General features: G+C 39.2%; 1 protein-coding gene across 3 annotated transcripts in view; it reads right to left on the reverse strand.

Annotated features, from left to right (window-relative positions):
• Nucleotides 1-24,715, reverse strand: part of DTNBP1 (dystrobrevin binding protein 1) — a 145,626-nt gene that overhangs the window by 7,609 nt on the left and 113,302 nt on the right. For all 3 annotated transcript variants that reach the window (XM_077143749.1, XM_077143748.1, XM_077143750.1), the window contains exon 8: nucleotides 12,716-12,871. In XM_077143749.1, coding sequence (XP_076999864.1) covers nucleotides 12,716-12,871 — 156 coding nt within the window. The remainder of the gene's footprint in view (nucleotides 1-12,715; nucleotides 12,872-24,715) is intronic.

Genomic DNA, 24,715 nt, shown 5'->3' on the forward strand with positions numbered 1-24,715 from the left:
GTCTTTCAAGCATCTAACGTAAACATCTTTCAAGTATCTAACATAAGAAAGAACATGGCCTATGCTTGGCCCCTGTTCTTGGGACACATTCTCTAAATCTTGGAAATATCCCATGTCTCTGCTATTTATGGTTCACCACAGAGCACGTGAAGAGTTTACATGATGATGACTCAGGGTTGGGTTGTCACGTCGGCCTGAACTCTAGACCTATAGAAGGGTCTAGTTCACCCACTTGAGCTGTATTTCCATCAGTCACAGAAAACCTCTGTAAAAACTCCAGGACAGTGAAGCACCAGAAAGTGTCTCTGACTGGTGATACCCATCAGTGTGGTGGAAGGGTGATGAGTCCTGACTCCACAGAGAGAGGACATGCAAGCTGGGCTTTGAGACCTTGATTCATGTGTCTCTTCTGGTTGCTTCTGATTTGTATCCTTTTTCAGTATCATAGAACTATGATTATAAGTATAGTGCCTTCAGTCAATTTGGGGAGGAGTTCTTGCAAATTAGCAAACCTAAGTGTGTGGTAGGTGGGACCTCCTGAATAGGCAGCCAGCTGGTTGCTGTGGTGTAACTGTGGGTGGCCTCTGAAAGCCCACCTTGCGGGGGGCTACTCTGAACCTGCAGGGTCTGGGAGTTAGAGTCGGAATGGAACTCCACTGAAGCCCCTGCAGTACTGTCGACAGTTGGTGTAAGAAGTTTTTGCAGTTTATATAATGACTTGCCTGGCTTTTGGCCTTTGCTTTGACTACCATCTTAAAAGTGATGGGGTTTCTTTTTCTGTCTGTGCCATCTTCTTAAAAAGGAGCAGGAGTATAACATTCATAACAGGAAAGAATTGGATTAAACAGCCCAGGAAAAGCTTTCAGGAAAATAGAAAGCACCAAGGAGGATCGTCATGAAGTCAAGGACATCAGTAATCACAATACAGGCAAACCTATCAATCTTGCCAGTTAAGAGATGGAGATTATAAGGCTGAATTGAAATAATAAAATCCAGCTATATTTTGCTGATTGGAGATACTTCTAAAACATGAAGACAAACATTTATACAAATGAAAAAACATAATGGGCAAACAGTTATTAGCTTTAAGAAGAAAGCTGATGGAGCAATATTAGTATCAAACAAAATAGATCTTAAGGAGATTTTTAAAAGTTCAGTTCACCAGGAAGATAATTCTATACTTCTGTGTGACTATATATTTTGTGTCTATGTTTTTGGAGTAAAAAATGGCAGAAAAGCAAAGAAAATGTAACAAATTTATAATCAAGAGGGCGGGGCACAGTTTAATATACCACTTCAGTAAATGATAACTAAGCAATCAAAAAATTAATAATCACAGAGAAGATGCGAACAACCAAATTAAACAAGTTTGATGAAACAGACACAGACCCCATGTTAGGCTATCATTAGAATCTTGCCCTGAATTTCACATGGATATGCAGGAAAACTCTGTAAGAGCCCACTAAGCAAGTCTCAACAAATTAAAAAAAAAATCAAAATCCCATTCTCTAACCAGAATGAAATTTAACTATCAGTAACAGAAGGTAAATAGAAAAACCTTGATACATTTAATTATTCTAAAACATACTTCTAGCAGCTCATAAGTTAAATAAAAAATCTTAATGAAAAATTCTAAAGATGGAAGAAATTAACAAAACAGAGAACAACAACAATAAAAGTTGGTTCTTTGCAAAAAACAAAGCTTGAAAATGGACCCATCCTGGGTAAGATTCATCAAGAAATGACACAAAAAGCACAAATCAGCAATTTTTGGAATGCAAAAGCAATCTGAATCACAAATACGGCCAAAATTAAAAAGGATATTATGAGTGAGGTTATGCTAATATATTTGAAAAGTTGGACAAAGTCTATGAAAACTTCCGAAACTATCTGAAGGAGAAATAGAAAACCACTATAACCATCAGAAAAAAAGAATAGAAAGTTCTTCCCACGAAGAAATCACCAATCCCAGACAGTTTTAGACACAAGTTCCACCTAACATTCAGGACATAAGTTGTGAGAGATGGCAATCATCATATTCTTGCCCAGAAAGTTTCAATACCATTAAAATGTCAATTCTCAATCTAAAAATTTAATGAAATTGCAATTAAATTCTGGAAGAGTTTTTCACAGACCTTAAACACTGGACTGTAACATTTACACAGAAGACCAAAGAGCCAAGAACAGCCAAAGCAATTCTGAAGAGGAAGGAATGTGTGTAGGGGTAGAGGTGGGGGAATCACTCCACCAGGTATCAAGACTTAACCTCCAGCACATTCTCTCCACCTCGGCACTCCTGCCAGTTTGGGCTGGATACATCTTTGCTGTGGAGGGCGGTCCTACACGTTGTAGGACGACGAGCAGAATCCCTGGGCTCTACCCACTAGATGCCAGCAGCAACCCTCCCCTCCACTGGGACACTCAAAATTGTCTCCGACACTGCCAAATGTCTTCTGGGGGACAAAACTGCCCCCAGTTGAGAAGCACTGCTGAATAAATAATTAAAACCAAGACAGTGGTTTGGGCTTGGATGACAGGAACAGGAAAGAGAGCCTAGAGAAGGCCTGGGAATACATGGAAATCGAGTAAGACAGAAAGCGAATCAGTGGACAAAGAATGCTGGTGAGACAAATAGTTATTGCTACAGAAAAAAAAAACTGGATCCTTACTTCACAACCTACACAAAAATCAACTGGAGGTGGATTAAAGATCCACAGAAACTTGAAATTTAATCTGGGGAATAGAGAGCCAGGAAAACACAGGTTCAGAAGAGTTCATCTCCATGGCAACCTATTAAACAACCAGCTGCAACTGCAAGTACCCTGACATTAAGTAATAAAAGAAATAAAAAGGACCACTTTTTCTAGGAAAACAGGCTACACATGTGCCTGTAGCAGGAGTCCAGGTAACATCCACTTGGGGTCTCCAGCAGTTCTGCTGTCAGGTCCCAGTTCCCCAGTTCCCCTCGTGCCTCTGCCTTCGGGTTCCCCTTCTGGCCCTATTCCAGCCTGAGGCTCCCTGCTCCGGGATAATCCAGACTCTGCACCATCCTAGTGGGTCTCAGAGTCTCTCTATCCTCTACTCTAATTTTCTGACTATAACTTTCTGGGCCTTGTTGTGATTAAAAAATAATACTTTGAAAAGTGAGACAAAAAACTTAGACTTCTAGTTCTGGTTTAAACTGGAATGAGTCCGAAACACCATGTTCCCTGTGGAAGTTTCTTTTTTTTGGATTAAGTCTTCTATTACGCTTTCCATATTCATCCTGGGAGATGAAGAATCAATCCCCTTCCAGAAAGTGATGTGCAATACATTAGATGCCTGTCTTTTCAGCTCTAGTTGGAGCAGAAAGCTAAAAAAACCCAAGCCCTCCAGTTCTTCAATGCTTTCAAAACCATATAAGTAGCATGTGCCTGACTCCATTTTCTTAAACTTAAAAAATGAGCTGAATGCTTTTTCAAAATTTGAGGAAAATTATTCTCAAGATGTTCAAAACCATGAAAATTCAACTAAATATTTCATTGATGTCTCAAGTATTTGCTGGACATTTCTCTGCTGGGCTCTGTCGCCTTGGAGGAGACTGCAGTTCACGGGCTTCATGCCCCTGGCCATGCTGCTCCTGCTTCATTGCCCCCTTCAGTTATGTGGCCATGTGTCTCCCTAATGGAAAGGGAGCCGCTAAAGAGACACTTTTATTTTCCCGTTTTCCCTACTTCTAGGTCCAAAAGAATGCTGAGCACTTTGCGCCTGGCAGGTGCTCAGTGAGTGTCTATTAAACTAAACTGAACAAGACAGAATTCAATGGCTCAACAATAAGAGTTTCTACTGCTGTCATTTTCATCGTCCCCCTCTGCCATGCCCTCTTGGTGCAATGTCTCATTCTGCTCCAGTTCTGGGATTGGCCAGGATGTGTGTGACCTACTCAGCTCCTGCCCATGATAGGACACAAAATCCTGGAGGGGCAGGACTTCCAGGGAAGATGGAGGAATAGGGAGCTCCAGGACTCAGTTCTTCTGTAAAAACAGCTATTAAACAGGGAGGAACTAGCCGAATTTTTCTGGGGCCCCAGAGGCCAGAAGAACATGGTACAGCATCCAGAGAAAAGCAGGAGAAAGAGACTGATAAACTACAGTAAAGAGCACTGAATTGCTCTCTCCATGCAGTGGCTGCTGGCACCCCTGCTTCACCCTCATGGCAAGCTGCCATCAGGTCTAACCCTGGCTAACTAGCTAGCAGGAGTAAGCATGGCAAATCACTCATCATGGTTGATTAGTGAACTCAAATTACTTGCTCCCAGCACTGAACTACTGTCTCAACCTGTCCTGACATAGGTGGCCACAGCCATTGTTTCGACCCCACCCTGGACAGGGCAGAGGTAGAGGAGAATTAAGTGATGCAGCACTTCCTATGGGCTATGGGGAACACTTAGTTGAAGGGCTGCATTTGCTGGGCAGACCAGGAAAGTACAGCTTTGAGGAGCCATCAAAGAGGTTTTGGTACCCTTCCAGATCCCTTCCCAGGGGACTGTGGAGTCAGTCTGTGCCCCCTCTGTGGGTCCTGGCCCTGCTATGGCTGGGAAACACTGACTTGGGAAAGTCTTCTCCTGGAAGACCCTCCTCCCAGAATTCGCCATCCAAGCAAAAGCAGCTAGAGAAAAGGAAAGTAGAGTAAAAAACTATAGAGGCAAAACAGAACAAGATTCCCAGAGAAGAAAGAGAGGGAAGGAAGCGTTCTCCTGGAGGTTAAACAACTGCACAAAAACTGCAATCTTAAAAATTGTACTTCATATACGGGGCGAGAATCAGATGAAGAAGACTTTGATCAGTTAAACATGTCCTGTTCTAAAGCTCTACAACAAATTGAACAGAGCATCAAAGAGGATCCTTAACATGAAGCCAATCAACAATAAAACCCAGACTAAAAGGAAAAAGTGACCTTTAGAGTAAACTCATCAAGATAATTAAATGTTTAGACAGCAGCAAAATATTACAAGCCAGACTAAGAAACAGGAATATATGGCCCAGTCAAGGGAACAAATGAAGACTTCAGAGGAGACACAGAATTTGGGACAACTCATCAAAGATGTTAAAACAAATCTCCTAAGTCAATTCAAGGGATGAGGGAAGATATGAATAATAGCTAAACTATATTAAAATGAGTGTATGAACATAAAAAAGAATTTGAAAGAATAAAAAGAAACAAATAATGGGGATGAAAGATGCAATAACAGAGATTAAAAATACAGTGGATGCAGACAATAGCAGATATGAACAAGCAGAAGAAAGAATCAGTAAATAAGAAGACAGGGCAATCAAAATCTCACAGACAAAAGATAGAGAAAATGGAAAAAATTGAGCAATGTCTTAGGGATTTGAGTGACAGCACAGAGTGCACAAATATGTGCCTTACGGGTATACTAAGAGAAGAAGAGAAGGGAAAAGGAGCAGAAAAAATGAGGAAACAATGGCCAGAGATTTCCCAACTCTTTTGAAAGACATAAACATATATGTCCAAGAAGTGCAAAGTACTCCAAACAGAAAACATCCAAATAGACCTACTCTGAGATGCATACTAATGTCAAATGCCAAAGATAAAGAGAGAATCCTGAAAGCAGCAAGATCAATGCAATTCCTCACATATGAGGGATCTGAAATAAGTCTAAGGGCTGATTTCTCATCAAAAACCATGGAGGCAAGAAGACACTGGCATGATAAATTTAAGGTACTGAAAGAGAAAAACTGCCAGTCCCCAATTTTTACCCAACAAAACTGTCCTTAAAAATGAGGGTGAACCTAGGGAAACATATAAAATTCTACAAAGATTCCATGTACTAGGGTAACTTTTCAGAAATGCTAAAACCTCCAGATGGGTCCCTGGACCAGATAAGCCCCAAACCTAGAGGGCCCAGCCTCTCCAGAGCATCAGCCAGTTCCATCTCCCTACCCCATATTATTGACACCCCTTTCCAACATGAAAAAGTTAGAATGGCCATAGCCCAAATACCCCTAAAGAGTAGAATAGAAAGATCAAAGATGATGGTGGAGTTATACAGAGAAGGTAGGGTTTAACAAACAAATGATTGCTGAATCATTTAATTGATATTTCTTTTAGTCTTCAGTATCTTAGAGCAGCTAGAAGTAAAAGAATTGTGAATTGTAACCCATACCAAACTCTGAAATCTGTTCAACTAATTGTTGTGCTGTGCTTTGAAATTTACTGCTTTTTTGTATATATGTTTTCACCAAAAAAAAAAAAAAGCCAATTGTGATTCTAAAAAAATATTTACAACTTCTAGCCTCCTATATTCTGGAGCAGCTAGAAGGAAAAATATTAGATGATGGAATGGTAGCCTATGACAAACCCTGGGATCTGTCCTATAACAACTTGTTGAAGAGTGCTTTGAAAACTATTGCTTTTTTCTTTTTTTGACCTGTATATATGTTATATTATACGATAAAAAGAGTTTAAAAAATAATATGTCCAAATGTAGTGAAAAAAAAATGAGAGTGAGTTTAAAATAGTCACAGATAAACAGAAACTGAAAGAGTTCTTCAATAAGAGACCTGCCCTACAAGAAATATAAAAGGGAGTTCTGCAGGTTGAAAGGAAAAGACAGTAGAGAGTGGGCTGGAGTGGAGAAATGAAGATTATCAATAAAGGTACTAATATGGCAAAAGAAGAGACAAAAATAAGTTTTGACATATAAAAACCAAAGAACAAAATAGCTGAAATATGTACTACCTCTAGAGTAATGACACTCAATGTTAATGGATGAAACTCCTCAATCAAAGACACAAATTGGGAGAATTGATTAAAAAGCATGATCCAACAATATGCTGTTTACAAGAAACTCACTGTTAGACCTAATGATATAAAAAAGTTGAAAGTGAAAAGTTGGAAAAGATATTCCACACAAATAGTAACCAAAAACAAGCTGGGCAGCTATAATAATATCAGGCAAAACAGACTTTAAGTCAAAGCTGTCATAAAATACAAAGAAGAAACATCTAACAATGTGGCTGGACCTTGAGGATGCTATGCTAAGTGAGATTAATCAAAAACAAAAAGGACACTGATATGAACTAGCTTTAATGAGTGAACTTGGAGAATTTCAGTTAAGAACAAGGCTATCAGGGGATAGATGCAGGGTAGAGATTGGGTAACTGGAGCTGAAGGGATACAGATTGTACAACAGGGCTGAATATAAAAGTTCAGAAGTGGATAGCACAATACTACCTGATTGTAGTACAATAATGTAAGTACACTGAATTGAATTGAATGTGAGAATGAAAGAGGGAAGAGGGCTGGGGGCACATATGAAACCAGAAGGAAAGATAGGCGATAAAGACTGAGATGGTATCATCTAGGAATGCCTAGTTGATAGTGACTTAATGTACAAATTAAAAACTATTTTTGCATGAAAAAAAAAAAGGGTCAAGGCTACTGGAACACAGCTCAACAGTTTCAGGTAATTCCCTGCAGCCACTCCACTCCACTATAAGCTAAAAATATATGTCCATATAATGCCTAAGAATAACCACCAGGATAACATCTGGACTCTGGGGAAAAAAAATGATACAAAATATATACAAACTATATATTAATAAAAGGGGCATCCACCAGGAAGAAATAACAATCATAAATATTTATGTACCTAACCATGGTGCCCTAAAATACATGAGGCAAACAATAGTAACATTGAAGGGAGAAACAGATGGCTCTACAATAATAGTTGGGGTGCTGGTTTGAATTTGTTGTATACCCCAGAAAAGTCATGTCCTTTAATCCTAATTCAGCATTGCTGGGTGGGAGCTTTTTGATTATTCATGGAGGTGTGACCCATCCAATTGTGGATGCTAACTTTTGATTAGGTGGTTTTTATGGAGATGTGTCTCCACCCATTCAAGGTGGAGTCACTTACTGGAGACCTTTAAGAAGGAACCATTTTGGAAAAAGTTATAGAACCAACAGAGCCCACACAGCCAGAGACTGCTGGAGATGAAGAAAGAAACTGCTCCTCAAGAAGCTGCTGAAGAAGCACTGCGAAGATGCTAGCAGATCATCATGTGCCTTTCCAGCTGAGAGAGAAACCCTGAACAACATCAGCTTTCTTGGGCCAAGGTATCTCTCCCTGGATGCCTTAGTTTGGACATTTTTATACTCTTGACTTAATTTGGACATTTTCACAGCCTTAGAGGTGTAAACTTGCAACTTAATAAATTCTGTTTTTAAATAGCCATCTGTGTTAGATTCAGTTGTCAACTTGGCCAGGTGAGCATACCTAATCTTGTTGCTGCGGACATAAGCCAACAGTACGTGAACCTCATCTGTTGCCAATTACATCTGCAGTCAGCTAGGAGGCATGTCTGCTGCAATGAGTGACGTTTGACTTAATTGGCTGGTGCTTAAATGAGAGAACACAATGTAGCACAGCCTAGCAGCTCGGCATTCCTCATCTCAGCACTAGCAGCTCAGCCCAGGCCTTTGGAGATGCAGAAAGAATTCACCCCGGGGAAAGTTGTTGGAACCCAGGGGCCTGGAGTGAAGACCAGCAGAGACCATCCTGTTCCTTCCACGTAAGAAAGAACCTCAGTGGAAAGTTAGCTGCCTTTCCTCTGAAGAACCAACAAAATAAATCCCCTTTTATTAAAAGCCAGTCCGTCTCTGGTGTGTTGCATGCTGGCAGCTAGCAAACTAGAACACCATCCCATTTCTGGTATATTGCATTCTGGAACCTTTTACAAACTAAAACAGATTTTTGTACCAGAGAAGTGGGATACTACTACAGTTTGCAAATACCAAACTTGTTGGAATGGCTTTTTAAATGATTAAGGGGACGTTTCTGGAAGACTTGTGAGGAGCTTGATTAGGAAGGCCTAGAATGCTTTGAAGAGACTGTTGGTAGAAATGTGGACTCTAAAAATTCCTCTGATAAGGCCTCAGACAGAAATGATGCATGTGTTATTAGAAACTGGAAGGAAGGTGATCCTTGTTTTAAAATCATAAAGAATCTGGCAAAAGTGACTGCTGGTTTTAGACGGGAGGCAGATTTTAAAAGCAATGAACCTGGATATTTAGCAGAACAGATTTTCAAATTAAATATGTCAAGTGTGGCCTGGTTTCTCCTTGCAGCTTATAGCAAAATGCAACAGGAAAGAGAGAAGCTGAGAACTGAACACTTGGGTACAAAGAAACAAGAAAATGATGTTCTGGAAAATTCTGGTCCCTTCCAGAAAGGGAGAACACAGAGAATAGTGCCCTACATGAGGATTTAACCAAACATGGAACCAGTCAGCCATTTTAGAAAAGCCAGTATGGGAGATGCAGTTATCCAGGAAGGATTTGTGGATATGATCCCAGCATACTGCACAGAAAACCAACAAAAGTGCTGTGAGATCTGTATAAACAGAACCACTGCCAGTCTGGACTAAAAGAGCAAGAAAAAGGACAAACTTAAGGAAAAATAACTTCAAAGGCAGAACCATGGAAGCTAAAGTCTGAAGCTAAGAAACCTCTGCCAGGAGAGTGGACCCATCCATGCACTTGGAGAGGGTGATTTGCCTTGAAGGCAGAGGGTGGCCCTTCCACCTTAATGTTCTAGAAGAGTTGTGCCCCAGGCCTTGGAAGGGGTGGAGCACATTCTTTGGTGATTGGGTGATTTGGTGAGCCTGGCTGCCGCCACATTGTTCTGAAGGGGTTGAGCATAAGCCCTGGAGATGGCAGAGAACCCAGGTGTGGCCCAGTGTTTGGAGAGGAAGGAGCCAAGAAAAAGGTAGTCTCCCCAATGTCCCCCAAGGTTGTATTTGAAGAGAGCCAGGTCACTGCATAGCCTGTCAGAAAGCGTGGGACTGCCACCTTCTAAAGTTCCAAGGATATATGACTTTCAGACTTTGATAATGGAGTTTGCTCTGCAAGCTTCCTTTCATAACTGTTTGAGTCCAGTGACCCCTGTGTTCCTTCCAATTTCTCCCTATGGAAATGGGAATATGTATCCAATGACTGTTCCTTCTTAGTATGCTGGCAGCAGATAACTTGTTGTGAGTTTTACAGGTCCACAGCCAGAGAATTTTGCTTTACGATAGACCATGCCTGCAGAGGACTTTGATGAGACTGTGTACTGTTTCTGAGTTTTTATTGTATTTGTATTGTTACTGAAATGGTTTAAAATTTTCTGATATTGTTATGGAATGAATGTATTTTACATTTGTAAAAAACATGTCTTTTTGGGGTCCAGAGGGTGAAATGTGCTGGTTTGAAGCTATTATGTACCCCAGAAAAGCCATGTGCTTTAATCCTCATTAATATTGCTGGGTGGGAGCTTTTTGATTGTTTCCAGGGAGATGTGACACATCCAACTGTAGGTGTTAATTTTTGATTAGATGATTTCCATGGAGATGTGTCCCCACCCATTCAAGGTGGGGTCACTTACTGGAGTCCTTTAAGAGGGAACCATTTTGGAAAAGCTACAGAACCAACAGAGTCCACACAGCCAGAGATTGCTGGAGATGAAGAAAGAAACTACACCCAGGAAAGGTGTTGAAGAAGTATTGAGAGAAAGCTAGCAGATGGCATCATGTGCCTTTCCAGCTGAGAGAGAAACCCCAAACATCATTGACCTTCCTGAGCCAAGGTATCTTTCCCTGGATGCCTTAGTTTGGACATTTTTATACTCTTGCCTTAATTTGGACATTTGCATGGCCTCAAGGTGTAAACTTACAACTTAATAAATTCTATTTTTAAAAAGCCATTCTGTTTGTGGTATATTGCATTCTGGCAATTTTTATGAACTGAAATAATTGGAGACTTCAATACACTACTCATCAATAGACAGAACATTTAGACAGAGGATCAGTAAGGAAACAGAAAACTCGAATAAAATGATAAACTAGACTTAACAGACAAATACAGAATACTGCACCCCAGAACAGCAGGATATACATTCCACTCAAGTACTTATGGATTATTCTGCAGGATGGACCATGCTGGGTTGGAAAACAAATCTCAATAAATGTTAAAAGACTGAAATTATTCAGAGCACTTTCTCTGTCCATAATGGAATGAAGCTGGAACTCAGTAACAGGTGGAGAACTGAAAAATTCACAAACACATGAAAGTTAACACATTCTTAATTGTGATCAAAGCAGAAATTGGAAGGGAAATCAGTAAATTTCTTGAGATGAAGAAAAACGAGATATCAAAACTTATGGTTGCAGTGAAGGCAGCACTGAGAGAGAAACTTGTAGCCCTAAATGTTTATATTGAAAAAGAAGAAAGGGCTAAAATCAAAGACCTAAATGCATACCTGGAGGAACTACAAAAGGAATAGCAAACTAGTCCCAAAGCAAGTAGAAAGAAATTAGAAGATTAGAACAAAATAAATGAAACTGAGAACAAAACAACAATAGACAATTAATAAAACCAAAAGTTGGTTTTTTGAGAGGAGCAAGGAAATTGACAAACTATTAGCTAGACTGACAGAAAAAAAGAAGACGAAAATAAATAAATTAAAAAATGAGAAGGGGGCATTACTAATGACCCTGCAGAAATAAAAAAGGATCAAAAGAGGTTGCTATGAACAACTGTATGTCAAATTAGGTTAGCAACATTCAATCTACACTGACTCTAAAAGAAACAGAAGACCTCAAGAGACTAATTACAAGTAAAGGGATTGAATCAGTCATCAAAATCTTTCAACAAAGAAAAGCCCAGGACCAGAGGGCTTCACAGGTGAATTTTACCAATCATTCCAAGAAGAATTAATAGCACTCCTGCTCATACTCTTCAAAAAAATGTAGAGGAAGGAACACTGCTGAACTCATTCTATGAGGCCAACATCACTCCAATACCATAGCCAGAAAAAGATACTACAAGAAAATAAAATAACACACCAATTTCTTTTATAACTATAGATGCAAAAATCTTCAACAAAATACTTACAAATCAAATCCAACAGCCCATACAACCTGCCCTATCCACCTGCTTCTTTGGATGCACTGGTTCTTCAGGAGAGACCAAGGGAAGTACCCTGAGTTCTCCTCTGCTCAGCTTATTCTTGGGAAATATTAAAGGTGCAGACAAATATTTATGCATTTAGGTGTGCATCCTTACTTATAGAAGTAAAGGATTGCAATGTTCAACTGGGGAACCTGCTAAATAAGTAAGGCAACATCCTAATGATCAATATGTGGCCTTTAAAACACTCCAACAAATTATTTTGAAAAATATAAGGGGAAAGATCCTTATACAATATTAAGGAGAAAGACAGGCAGTCAGACAGATAGATAGATTGTTGTCAGTTGTATAAATATAGCATTACTTTCTCACACACACACTAGAAAGAACCATACTAAAATTTTAATAGTGACTATTTTGGTGCAGTAGAATAAGGGGTATTTTTAGCATCTGTTTCATTTTCTTTTTTGTTTCTTTTTTTTCTTTTTACAATTTCCCAAGTTTTTTAATAATTATAATTTGTGTTGTAATTTTTAAAAATGTTTTTAAATATCTTCAACTAAAGCCTGGAGCTACAGGAGAGAGAAGGCAAGGACAACATGAACGTGGCATGCCACATACTGTGGTACTGGAGTCTAGTGGTTGAATGGACTTTTGAGGACTTTACCCTGCATCCCATCCTGGTTGGGGTAAGGTGTGAGGGCATGGCACCCTCCCATGCCCAGTGGAGCCCTCGCTGGCAGCAGCCCCTTCCCCAACTTGCCTCGTCTCTCAGCTATCTGCAGGTAACCTGTGGAGAGGTACTGCTCCATGTCCTGCTGGAAGGCTTCCTCAAAAAATTTCTGCCGCTCCTTTAGCTTCATTTGCTGGGTGTGCTCCATTTCCAGGACCTTCTGGGTGTGCTCTGCATCTAGTTCAGCTTAGGGAAGAGAATAATTTGGGTCAGGGTTGGAAGAGAGACTGAAATAGGAAACAGGTTTAACTCCCTCTCACCACCCTCCAAATCAGGAGTGCCGCATGGCCCTCATACAAACTTGGGCCGATTCCTTGCCTGCTTATACACTATCTTCCTCTCCCACCAACCTGCTGAGTTTCTTCCCATTACCCGGGCATCAGGCCCCTTTGCAGATGCCTGGAATGACCTTCCCACCCCCATTATGATAAATAGCAATTCCTCTTTCAAGAATAACTCCTCAATAAATCCTTCAAATAACTCAAGTAGAATGTTGATTCATCCCAATGTTTCCATATCACTGTGTTCAAAATTCTGTGGCTGACTTATAAATTATAGTATAACAAGTAAAGAAGTAGAGTTGCTGGAGGACTGTGACCATATTTTATTTATTTTAATACCTCCTCACCCATATCAGGCCTGGCACAGAGTAAGCACACACTCAATAAACGTTTGCCAAAGAGTAAGTATGGAGTTGCTACAGTATAGTAGAAAGAGGGGATACATGAGCTGGAACATCTAGTCCCAGCCTATCTTTTTATTAACAAGGCAGCAGGCAAGACACTTAGCCTTTCTGAGTCACACACTCATCTGAAAAATCTGGATAGAAATTAACCCAATAATGGCCTGAAACAAATGAAATAATATGAAAGAAATTTACAGTTAAAGTAAGCAGTGACCCCTCAAGTTAGGGCTGGGTCAGGAGTACCAGGCAAGACCCACTAGTATAATCAACCCTAGCCTCAACATTCAAATAAGACTCTCAAAAGTGCCAGATTGGTAAATACTTATTAGTGTTTTAACCTTTTCTCAAGACGTGCACCCAAGAATATAAAAAATGAAACCAAGGTTAGGCAAATACCATTATTTACCAGGTCAAGGGCTATTTCTAAATTTGCTTCTATGTCTTAAGTTCTTTACACTTAACTAAAGAGAGTAAGGGTCTGCTCATACAGTGTGGTAGCCAGAACTCTAAGATGGCCCCAAGGCCTCTCTGCCTGGTGGAAACGGTCTGCATAGTCCTTGGGGCTGTTCGTTCACACGATGGATTTTATAGATTATGCTGTACGGCACAGCTGACTTTAGAAAAAGGAATTCTTTCTAAAAACTTGGTGGTCCTACCACAGAATGGGGTTTCTCCTGAAGAAAGAGATTTGAAGTGTGAGAAGGATTTCACGTGAGGGATATTTCTAATGCTGACTTTGAAGATAAAGTGGACCATGTGGCACAGAAGGCGGGCGGCATCAGGAGCTGGCAGCAGTCCTGGCTGACCACCAGCGTCCACACCCACAAGGAACAGGAACTTTGCCGAAAACCTGAATGAACCTGGCAGTGGATCTGCCTCCAGAGCCTCCAAGAAACCACATGGCTCAGTGGACAATCTGATCTCAGTCTGGTGAGACTGAGAACCCAGCCACAGTGTCCTGAACTTCCCACCTAGAGAACCTGCGGTAATAAATGGGTATATTTTCTTCTAGGAGTATTTTATAGTCCTGGCTATTTATATTTAGGTCTTTGATTCATTTTGAGGAAAATTGTTGTATAGGGTTTCCATCCTGCAGAATGATCCATGAGGACTTGAGTAGAAATGTATATCCTGCTGTTTTGGGGTGTAGTTTTCTGTATGTGTCTGTTAGGTCTGATTTATTTACCATATTATTCAAGTTCTCTCTTTCTTTATGCTCTGCCTAGATGTTCTGTCTACTGATGAGAGTGGTGTACTGAAGTCTCCAACTATTATTGTAGAGCCGTGTATTTACTAGTATTTGCATCATGTATTTTAGGGCACCTTGGTTAGGGGCATACATATTTTTGATTGTTATCTCTTCCTGGTGGATTGCCCTTTTTATTAATACATAGTGTCCTTTTTTGTATTTTATAGCAGCTTTAACTTATTTTGTCTGATATTATTATAGCTACCCAGCTCATTTTTGGTTACCATTTGAGTAGAATATATTTTTCCAACTTTTCACTTTCAACTTATTCGTGTCACTGGTTCTAAGGGTGAGTCTCTTGTAAACAGCATATTGTTGGATCATGTTTTTTTATTCATTCTGCCAATTCGTGTCTTTTAATTGGTGAGTATAATCCATTAACACTGAGTATTATTACTTTAAAGGTAGTACTTCATTCATTTTATTCTTTGGTTTTTATGTCGTATCTTTTTTTTTTTTAATCCCTTTTCCTTTATTGCAGCCTCCTTTTCTTATAGTTGATCTTTTGTGAAGCATCTGATTGGTCCCTTTCTCATTTCTATTTCTGTACAATTTTGAAATACTTTTTTGTGGTTACCCTGGGGATTATATTACACAACCTATTCCTAAACCTACTAATTTTGAGAAGATACCAACTTAGTTTAAATAGCATGCATGTTCTCTGTTCCCACATTCCCTCTATTTCCCCTCATTATGTTTTTGTCTTACTTTACCAATTTATACTTTGGATGTCCACTATAAAAATATTTATCTTTTTCGTGTATTTCAATTTCAGTTGTATTCTGGCTCTAATGGAATACAAAGAGAATTGTATATTAAGGATAGAGTACTATTGGCTTTTGCATTTATGCTTTTATTTACCCTTACTGAAGATCTTTACTCCAAGCCACTCTTCTCCTGTCTTTTCCTTTCAACTGCAGAACTCCCTTTAGTAATTCTTGTGGGGCAGGTCTTTTATGGATGGACTCTCTCAGTTTCTGTTTATCTGTGAATACTTTAAAACTCTCCCTCATTTTTGAAGGGTAGTTTGCTAGATACAAAACCATTCACCCATTGAAAGACATCTGTGTTGTTTCTAGGTTTTGGCTATTTCAAATAATTTACTATGAATATTTGTATACGAATTCCTGTAAGAAGATAATTCATTTCTGTGAAATGCCAAAGAGTGCAATTGCTGGGTCATATGGTAGGTTGATTTTTAGTTTTGAAAAGAACTGCCTAACTATTTCCATCATCAATGCATGAATGATCCATCAAATGTATCATCTCCGGTGTTTGGTGTCATATGCTAGGGGCTGGCGAATTTTAATACAAAGAATCTATTAAACTCTTATTTACTTTTTTCCCAGAATATGAGTCAGTTAGAAACAAGTTTTAGTTTCTATCTTTAGCTATCTTTTTAAAGGTGATTTTTGTTCCTTGAGGTAGTTTTCCTTTATACTAATTTACTTTTCATTACACTTAGGCTTAGGAAAAATATATTTAATTTTAGAAGACTTTTATTCAGAAAGTGAAGATAGTAAAACATGTTATATAAGATTTCTTAGGTTACTGCATTTTAAAGTCCACCGAATTTTACAGTTTTAACATTTAACAATTATATTTTATTTCTACCTTAAATTAATTTTCAAAACAAGGCATTCTCAACCACATTTAAAGTCTCCCCACTTTGTATACAGCCTTAGCAAATGAATTCAAATGGTCTCAGAGTTAACCAAAAAAAGATACTTAATATTTTCCCAGAATTGGGACTTGTTAATTTTTTTTTACATGGGCAGGCACCAAGAGTTGAACCCGGGTCTCCGGCATGGTAGGTGAGACCTCTGCCTGCTGAGCCACCGTGGCCCACCTAGAATTGGGACTTTTTTAAATGAGTTTTTTTTTTTTCCACATGGGTAGGCACCAGGAAATAAACCTGGGTCTCTGGCATGGCAGGCGAGAACTCTGCCACTGAGCCACTGTAGCACCATCCTAAATGAGTATTTTAAAAATATCAAGTCCTGTGCCTCATGTTTCTACAGTTTAAAAAAGTATCTATCTAGCTTTCATCAATACTTAGTATTTAAGACAGATAATCATTTTATACCATATGCTATCTCTAAGAGAATTCTTTTTCCTTAGAATTAGTATTAGGGGAAAAATTCTGTGCATTCTAAAATTTTCTTTCCAAAATATTCACAGATAAACAGAAACTCTCTCCAAAATACACACCTGCACACACATTTCTCTACTGCCAAATGGGAACACTTTATTTCTTTTATATTCAAGTAGGAAAGGATGATCCTTACCTAAAATATAATAGTCTAAAATAATGGCAGATTTTAAAGACAGAATAAAGAACTCATTTAGACAACAAAGAACTCATTGTAACTCCTGAGGAGTAGTCACATATTTCAATCCTTAGGAGCAGCCAGCTACTCATGAAGAGCTGCTCCCCAAACAAGTTACAGGAAACAGTATTCTAATATCTAAGCTTCTAGAACATTCTTCTAATTTTTAGACATTACCCTGAAGAAATGACTACCATCCAGCTTTATAAGCAAATATACACTCCAGAAACACAGCAGTGACCAAGCAAATTTGCCAAAAATAGTATGAGAGAATGCTCAGCTGTGAGAGCTCTTGCTGAAGGAGCCCAGCGGCTAGAAAACCTCGGCTTGGCCTCAGTGCTCACGCTCAGGTAGGGGTCTCTGAGCTCTACATTCTCCCCTCGTGGCCTCACATTCTTTACCTCTAACAGGAGGGGAGGGAGTAGGTGACATAAGTAAGAGGGTTACTTCCAGGTCTTAATTGCTATAATTCTATTTTTCATTGTTACAGTTGCTGCTGATGAGCAGACAGCTTTAACAGTCATTACTCTTCGTAGAGATGGCTATGGAGACTTCAAACTATAAACCAGGAACACAGACCAAGTAGCCAGTCTAAAATAAACTGTCTTTTTACAACCCTATAAGCACTGCAGTCCTTTTCCTGTCCTTATTCCCTCTAAAATGCCCCTACTCACATGAAAATAGCCACTATGAGGGAACTAGAAAGCTAGCTTTGTGGCCAAAAGTAAAAAACATAGGAAAAAAGGCAGTTCAGGGGTTAGCCGGTGAAGGGAAGTCGGGTGTCACATGCTGTGCTGTTTTGCTCCTCTTACTCTTGCTCTTCCTGTCCCTCTTCTTCAGCCCACCCACAGCCTGGGCTTAAACCAGCCCCTGAACTTAACACCTTCCTTGGAGCTCACCACAGTGCTGCTCTTTCCCCATCACTTGTCTGAGGGTGCAGACCCTTCCAGTGTCTTTCCTTTAGGGACTATGGGTTTGGTTCGACCTTCATATGACCTCAGGGTGTGAACACACTCCCAATACCGAAGCTTCTGGAAGAACCTGTCAGCTCCATCGTTAACTGAGGGCTCTGGAGCAACACCACCCCTGCACTGCCCTCTCTGTGATGTCAGCACAAACCCCCTATGATTCTATTTTTATTTACTTTTGATTGGGACAGGAAGAGGTAATTCAAAATCTTATTTTTTGATAAAATTATAAGAAGATGAGATTAGCAATAAGGAGTTTAGGATTATGTGATTTGGATGGTGACATTTCAAGGAAATTAGATTTAACTATTAACAAAACCTGAACGTATTTTTGCATTCATTTTCTGGCCATTTTATTTCTTAAAGAATGACTAGGACCAAAAAATTGAAGGTTAATGGATCTGTGAGAAATGCGCTCAATCTGTGGTTAGAGGCTTCATGAGTTACTACTAACCTGCTCAAAACTTCATAGGCTCAAACTGGGAGTTTAACAATAAACAAAGCTTAGTGGCTTAAAATGAGTCCAGATAGGATGAAAACTACTGTATGTCTTCCAGTGTATTTGACTCAACAAATAGCTCAATGGATAAAATAAGTCTCAGTTTAAAAGAATGGCTCACCTCCATCTGAAAATGCTATTTTGTGTATGTTGACAAAAGGCACCTTTTACAGAAACATCAATATATAAAACTGCTGTATAAAATACCCAGAATCGGGCCATGGTGGCTCAACAGGCAGAGTTCTCACCTGCCATGCTGGAGACCCGGGTTCGTTTCCCGGTGCCTGCCCATGCCGGAAAAAAAAACCCAAAAACCAAAAAACAAACAACAACCAAAAAACCAAAAACACCCAGGATATATTGTTTTATCCCATTCTTTGGAGAGTTTCCAATTTATTTTTTAAGACAAAAAAAACTCCAGGCCAGAAGCTTTATGTAAGAGATATTTAGAAAATAGCCCATTTTCCTAGAAGTTATTATTTTTTTTGCAATTATGCATAAAATGCAGGATCCCTATAAGCCACCCTACTATTAAAACCTTGAATTGGTGTGGAATATTTTTTACAACTGATGAAAGCACATTTTTATAATAATACTATTAACTGTTGTCCATGGATAAACGGTACACAGTGAAGTATAGTTCCATGGATTGTTTTAAATGTTTTTACTCTGTTACCATATGTACAACCTAACATATCCCCTTCTAACCACATTCAGATAAATATATTCTAGTGTTGTTAATTTACTTTCGCAATGTTATGGTACAATAACTACCATACATTACTAAAAACATTTCCATCGATCCAAATAGGGACTCAGTACTTCTAAGCCTCAACTCCCACATCTGACACTTTCCTGAATTTTACCTATGGTATTGACCTACTTATTAACAATTATTTGGGGGAAAAATGGAAGAGATTCAGATCACTACAGGAATCCTTTCAAAGTTAGAAGATGCTTTTTTTTTTTTTTTTTTTTTAATGCTGCATGGAAGACTCTGGGAAAAAAATATAACCAGCTGTTTGTGTCTAAGAATGGAAATTAGCTATTACAGACCTCACTAAAAGGGGTCAGAGAGACAATGTGTCATGGCCAGCAGTTCTCAAACTTTAGCAGCATCGGCCTCACTTAGAGAGCTGGTTAACTCACAGATTCAGTAATCCAGTATAACCAGAGAATTTGCATTTCTACCAAGTTTCCAGGTGAGGCTAAAGCTGCAGATCCAAGGACTAGGCTGAGAACCACTGCTCTCAGTGAAATATATCTGTGTATCCCCATCATTTAAGTTATTACTTGGTTCAAGGATTTGTGTTATAGAAAAAATTAAATTATAAGATGGGGAACCTGGCACAATTCAGGGAAATGAAGAAACTTCCTCTCCTTAAATTCCTTTAGAATATATGCAAACTCATCCCCAAATGAAAAGCTACAGCAGCTACCAGACTGCATAATCATAAGTAGGTATTACCTACCGTCAACCTTGCTGGGTGGGAGTCCCTCCTTAGCAACTCTCCCAGAATCTGTGAAATCAGCTGCCAATCCCTGCTCAACAGCTTGGAGGCTTCCACACAGCAGGAAACAAAATCCTTGCTGAGCAGCTCTGCTTTGTCCTGGAACTCCAGATTTAACCAAGGCTGGGTTCTCATCCTTTCTACTTTCAGACACACTATGGAAAAGTTTTTCAAGTCACCTCCATTTAAATGTTCATGTGAACAATATAAAAATAAATCTGCATTTCAAATTACTAGACAAAACTCTAGGCAAATAAAAATTAAGAAAACATACACTCATCCAAAATGAAATATGAGAAAGAAGATATGCCAACAGATGCAGAAGAAATATAAAAATATGTGACCTACCATGCCCAGATGCATGCTAATATATTTCAGAGGCTCAATGAAATGAATAAGCTGATTTCAGGTTATAAATATTATAGAAACAGACATAAATAAAATTGTTAAGTATCAGAATCTGAAGGAGAAAGTAAAATTATTTCACATTTCAAAGATAAAGGAGTATGGAAAAGGATGAAAAGCTGTGTAGTGGATTTTTCCTAATAATTTTTATATCACAACTTGATCAAAAAGAATATTATTTTTTAAAAAATAAAGGGAGCCTTAATCCTACCAGATATTAAAACACTTCATGAAACAATTTACATATTATGAGAAATAGAGATAGATCATTTCAATGGAACTCCCCCAAAACAGACTTGATCATATGCTGAATCAACACAATATGTCAGAAACAAATGAGAAAATAAAGCATCTCATAATAATAGGCAATGTGAAAACTAGTTGGCCACTTAGAAAATCAATCTGGAGGCATATCAGATGAATTAAAAAATTGAATACCAAAAATAAAGTAAGGAAAAATGGAGAGAAAAAAGAACTAAATCTTTAAAGTTACCACGGCAGGGAGGGATCTTATACACTGCTGAAGAAATTATTGAAGATTGACAGTTTAATGTAATATGAACGCTAAATACTCATGGATTTTTTTTTTAATACAATAAAAAGGGAAATAACACACTGGGGGAAAATAGCTGCTACAAATGGTAAAAGACCAGTATCTTTACCATAGTAAAACATAAAACAAACAAAAACTGTTGAGGAAAAAAATAAGACCCCAATAGAATCTTTTCAACAGAAAAAATGAACAATCCCTAGAAGAGAAAAAGTGTACAACCTTGTATGCTACCAAAAATAGAGCAACATTTTTGGCCAATTTTATATATAGATCATACCCAGGTTTCTGGTCAATATTTTCTATTGGTAAATTATAAATTTTAAAAATAAAAGAAAACACAGTTCTTCCCATCTTAACATTTGGAAAAAAGAGATACTGTTTTGCCAACAGATAACTTAAGGACATAAAACCAAAGTCATCGCCTTGCACTTGACATTTGGATTTCAGTACACAAGTAGTGATGATGGAATTTTCTCAGAAAGGCATTTCTCATTTCCATGGTGACAGTGATTTACACTAGCTGTTATTTTATAAAAGAATCTTGAAAAACATCTCCAAAAACTAAACTCATGTGACTGTCCAAGAACTGGAGGAGAGGGCGATACGATGGTGGCTCAGGGGCAGAGTTCTCGCCTGCCACACCAGAGACCCGGGTTCGTTTCCCAGTGCCTGCCCATGTTTAAAAAAAAAAAAAAAAAGTCTTGGTGGAGGGGAGAAAAAAAGGCAGTAATATATCAATTCGTTTAAAAATAAGGCAAGGTTAATTGCAATTTTTACAGCAGTCCCCTGAGATTTCTCTTGCTATCAGAATGGGGAAATCATGTTAAGAGCACTTCATTTCTCATGAGTCAGATAAAAAATAGAATGTCGTCATACACAAATAGTGCCACTTACAATTCTGTTTGACCTGAAAGAATGTGTCAAAAGGAATGCCATCAGAGGGCCTTATGACTGAAACGTTTCTATGTGAGAAACAAAATTATTTTTTTCCGTTAAAGGAAATCTGAAATACAGAATCCAAAAAGACTCAGGCTGGGCCTGGCAACAGGCACAGTGGCCGGCGCTGTGGGTGGGCGGCCACCCTTCCCGTCATCCCTCCGCTACTGACCTCACAGCGGCCAAGGTCGCGTACCGTTTTTCTCAGCTAACCGTTAACTAACCTCAAGAAAAGTTATGACAGGACAAGATCCTTTCCAGCTCTTCAGAGGCAAGATTCTGTTTTGTTTTGTTTTTAGTTTAATCTCACCATGGGGTCCTTTACACTTCAATAGGACACTGTAAAATCCAAAGGCCTATAAAGTTCAATGAATAAAGCTAAAGTGAGTACTGGCTCCTAATCTTTTTGGGCAGGGGCTCTCCTGCCTTTGACCACCCAAGCCACTCCCCTCTGGACCCAGCTTCTGACTTTGCTAACCCCATCTCTGCTTCATCTATCTATCCCACAATCCATCCGTGGAACACCAGGACATCAAAATCATGTTTAGTTTATGATTACACTTTAGTGCAATGATTCTCAATGTTGATTAAAATAATTCAGATGTTAAATCTCTTTGGACTTTAAATATTGCTGAAGAACACTTAACAGTGTTCAAAACAATAACTTTTAGAGATGTTTCTCACTCATGCCATCTTACTTTCAAATTAAGTAGCCCCAAAATTACAATCTATGACTGTGGTTTCCAATCTTTTCAAGTTTGAGAGTGGGTATACTCTTATTGGCAATTTACAGAATTTACAGAGAAAATACAAAACAAAAATCTGTTAATTCAATAACATACTCACACATATTTGAAATGGAATAATGAATATATAAGCAATATAAAAGATTTATCATATAGTTTTCATTATACAAAACTCAACATACTTTTGGGCTCAGGGGCCTCTTGCTATAAATGTTTCTCATTCTACAAGTTGGAAATCTGCCTCTAATAGGCTCAGTGATAGCCACATCTCAGCATGTTGAATAGGAATGTTAGCAACTCGCTAGTTCCAGAAGATATTTTAGAAATGGGACTGATCACTTTCAGTGACAAGCTGTGGAAGACTTATGAATTAATGAATGACTTATGAGGAGATGAGGGTGAATGGCAGCCTTGGTCCTCCTCCCTCCTCTCACCTGAGCCTCTCACTGCCAGCTAATGAGATGGGGAAGAGACAGGGGTTCTGTGCTTTGCAGGCAGGCGGTGGCACAGCCAGCAGGGATGGCAGGAGGCAGCCCTCTAGCCCATCCACGAGTCCCGCAGCAGAGGTAGAAGTTGCAGAGAGGAGGCACTCCTCGGGAGCTGTCCACTTGTGGGCCAGCGGGTGAGTCACCTGAATTTGTGCACTTCACTTTGCACAGCTGCCTCAAATTTCACCAATTAGAGACTTACAGGGATTTTTTCCTTTAAATTTTTTATTTTGAAATAATTTCCAACTTAACTAGGGAAAGATGATACAAAACCCATACAGAGAACTCCAACATCAGCCCTCCTCGACAATATGCAAATTTATGTTTTAATGTGTTCCTTTTAAACAAATAAAACACTGTAATTGGGGGCTTTAAGAAAATTTCTACTTTCAAAACTTAATGTGAATTGTTTTCTCCCTAACACTTTTCTAAAACTAACTGCTTTATAGGTATATGGAAAAAGGGGGACAGAGAAGGGCAGTCCCGGTGGGGAGGCTCAGCAGGGACCCCAGCCCACAGGACGGTATTTGTACCTAGCAAAAAGAAGGAGCAGAACATGAAAAGGACAGTGTGAAACGTCAAAGAGGTGCTATTTCTGATTCAGAATTGTGTTCAGAGGTAATTTTACACTCAGTTCTCCCTATTTTCTCCTGGACCTTCAAACACATTATGGGCAGCGAAACTTTTATTAAGAACAGCTCAGAAACAAAAGCACTCCTCAGGAAAGTATCCCCATGAAACTGCTTTCCCAGTTACAAAGAGACAACCAACATCCTGAGGTTCTCCAAACCAACCACCTTCTCTCCTTCTGCCTCTGACTCAGTAACTGCAGCTGCCCTGTGCTTGGATGGTCGCACTCAGCAAATTTCTACTCATCCTTCATGTCTTTCTCTCTTCCTTGCTCCCACTGTAATGGACACATCATTTCTACCACACAATTGCCCCACTGTCACTCAGACATCATTTCATCGAGGGCACAAAAGTCTGCAGCTTTAGTGCCCAGCATAGAGCTGGCGCTCAGCAAAAGTTTGATGGATGTTGCGGTAACAATCTCAAAATGGGGACTGCACAGTAAATGCCAAATGTCAGGAGCAGGGGGATGCCAGTCGCACAAGTGGGTGGGAGAGGCCTTCAGTAAGTTGCTTGACCAGCAAGTTGCAGAGCACAGACACAGCAGGGCTGATGTTCAAGGTCAGTGATGCAGAAGATAAGCAGAACACAGCAGCTCAGGAAACAGCAGCCACAGCCAACAGGAAGCACTGGCATGCCATTATGTGGGCTGAGAACAAACATGTAAAGTCATCCAGGCTAAAAGTGGGAGCAGGAAGTGGCTACAACAGGCTCTTAGGAATAGGCAATGGACAACGACGTCAAACTGGTCCATGTAATCGTTACGATAAATATATATCTATATATAAACAAACACCATCTGTATTTACAATATTCATTTTAATACAAAAATGCCATTATCCACAGATTATGGAAAAACTGACTATAAAGCATTAAAAATAGCTTTTCCCAACTAATAAACCATATCTAAATGATCAATAAAATACAGCCTTTGGGCTACGCCCTAAAATCTATATTCACATAATGATGCTGTGAACCTTTCCTCATCTTCTCAGGTTTATTATGTCCTTGGGGTTGGTGACAACTGGAA

This window comes from Tamandua tetradactyla, chromosome 25 (genome assembly GCF_023851605.1).
Source record: "Tamandua tetradactyla isolate mTamTet1 chromosome 25, mTamTet1.pri, whole genome shotgun sequence".
Lineage (NCBI taxonomy): Eukaryota > Metazoa > Chordata > Mammalia > Pilosa > Myrmecophagidae > Tamandua > Tamandua tetradactyla.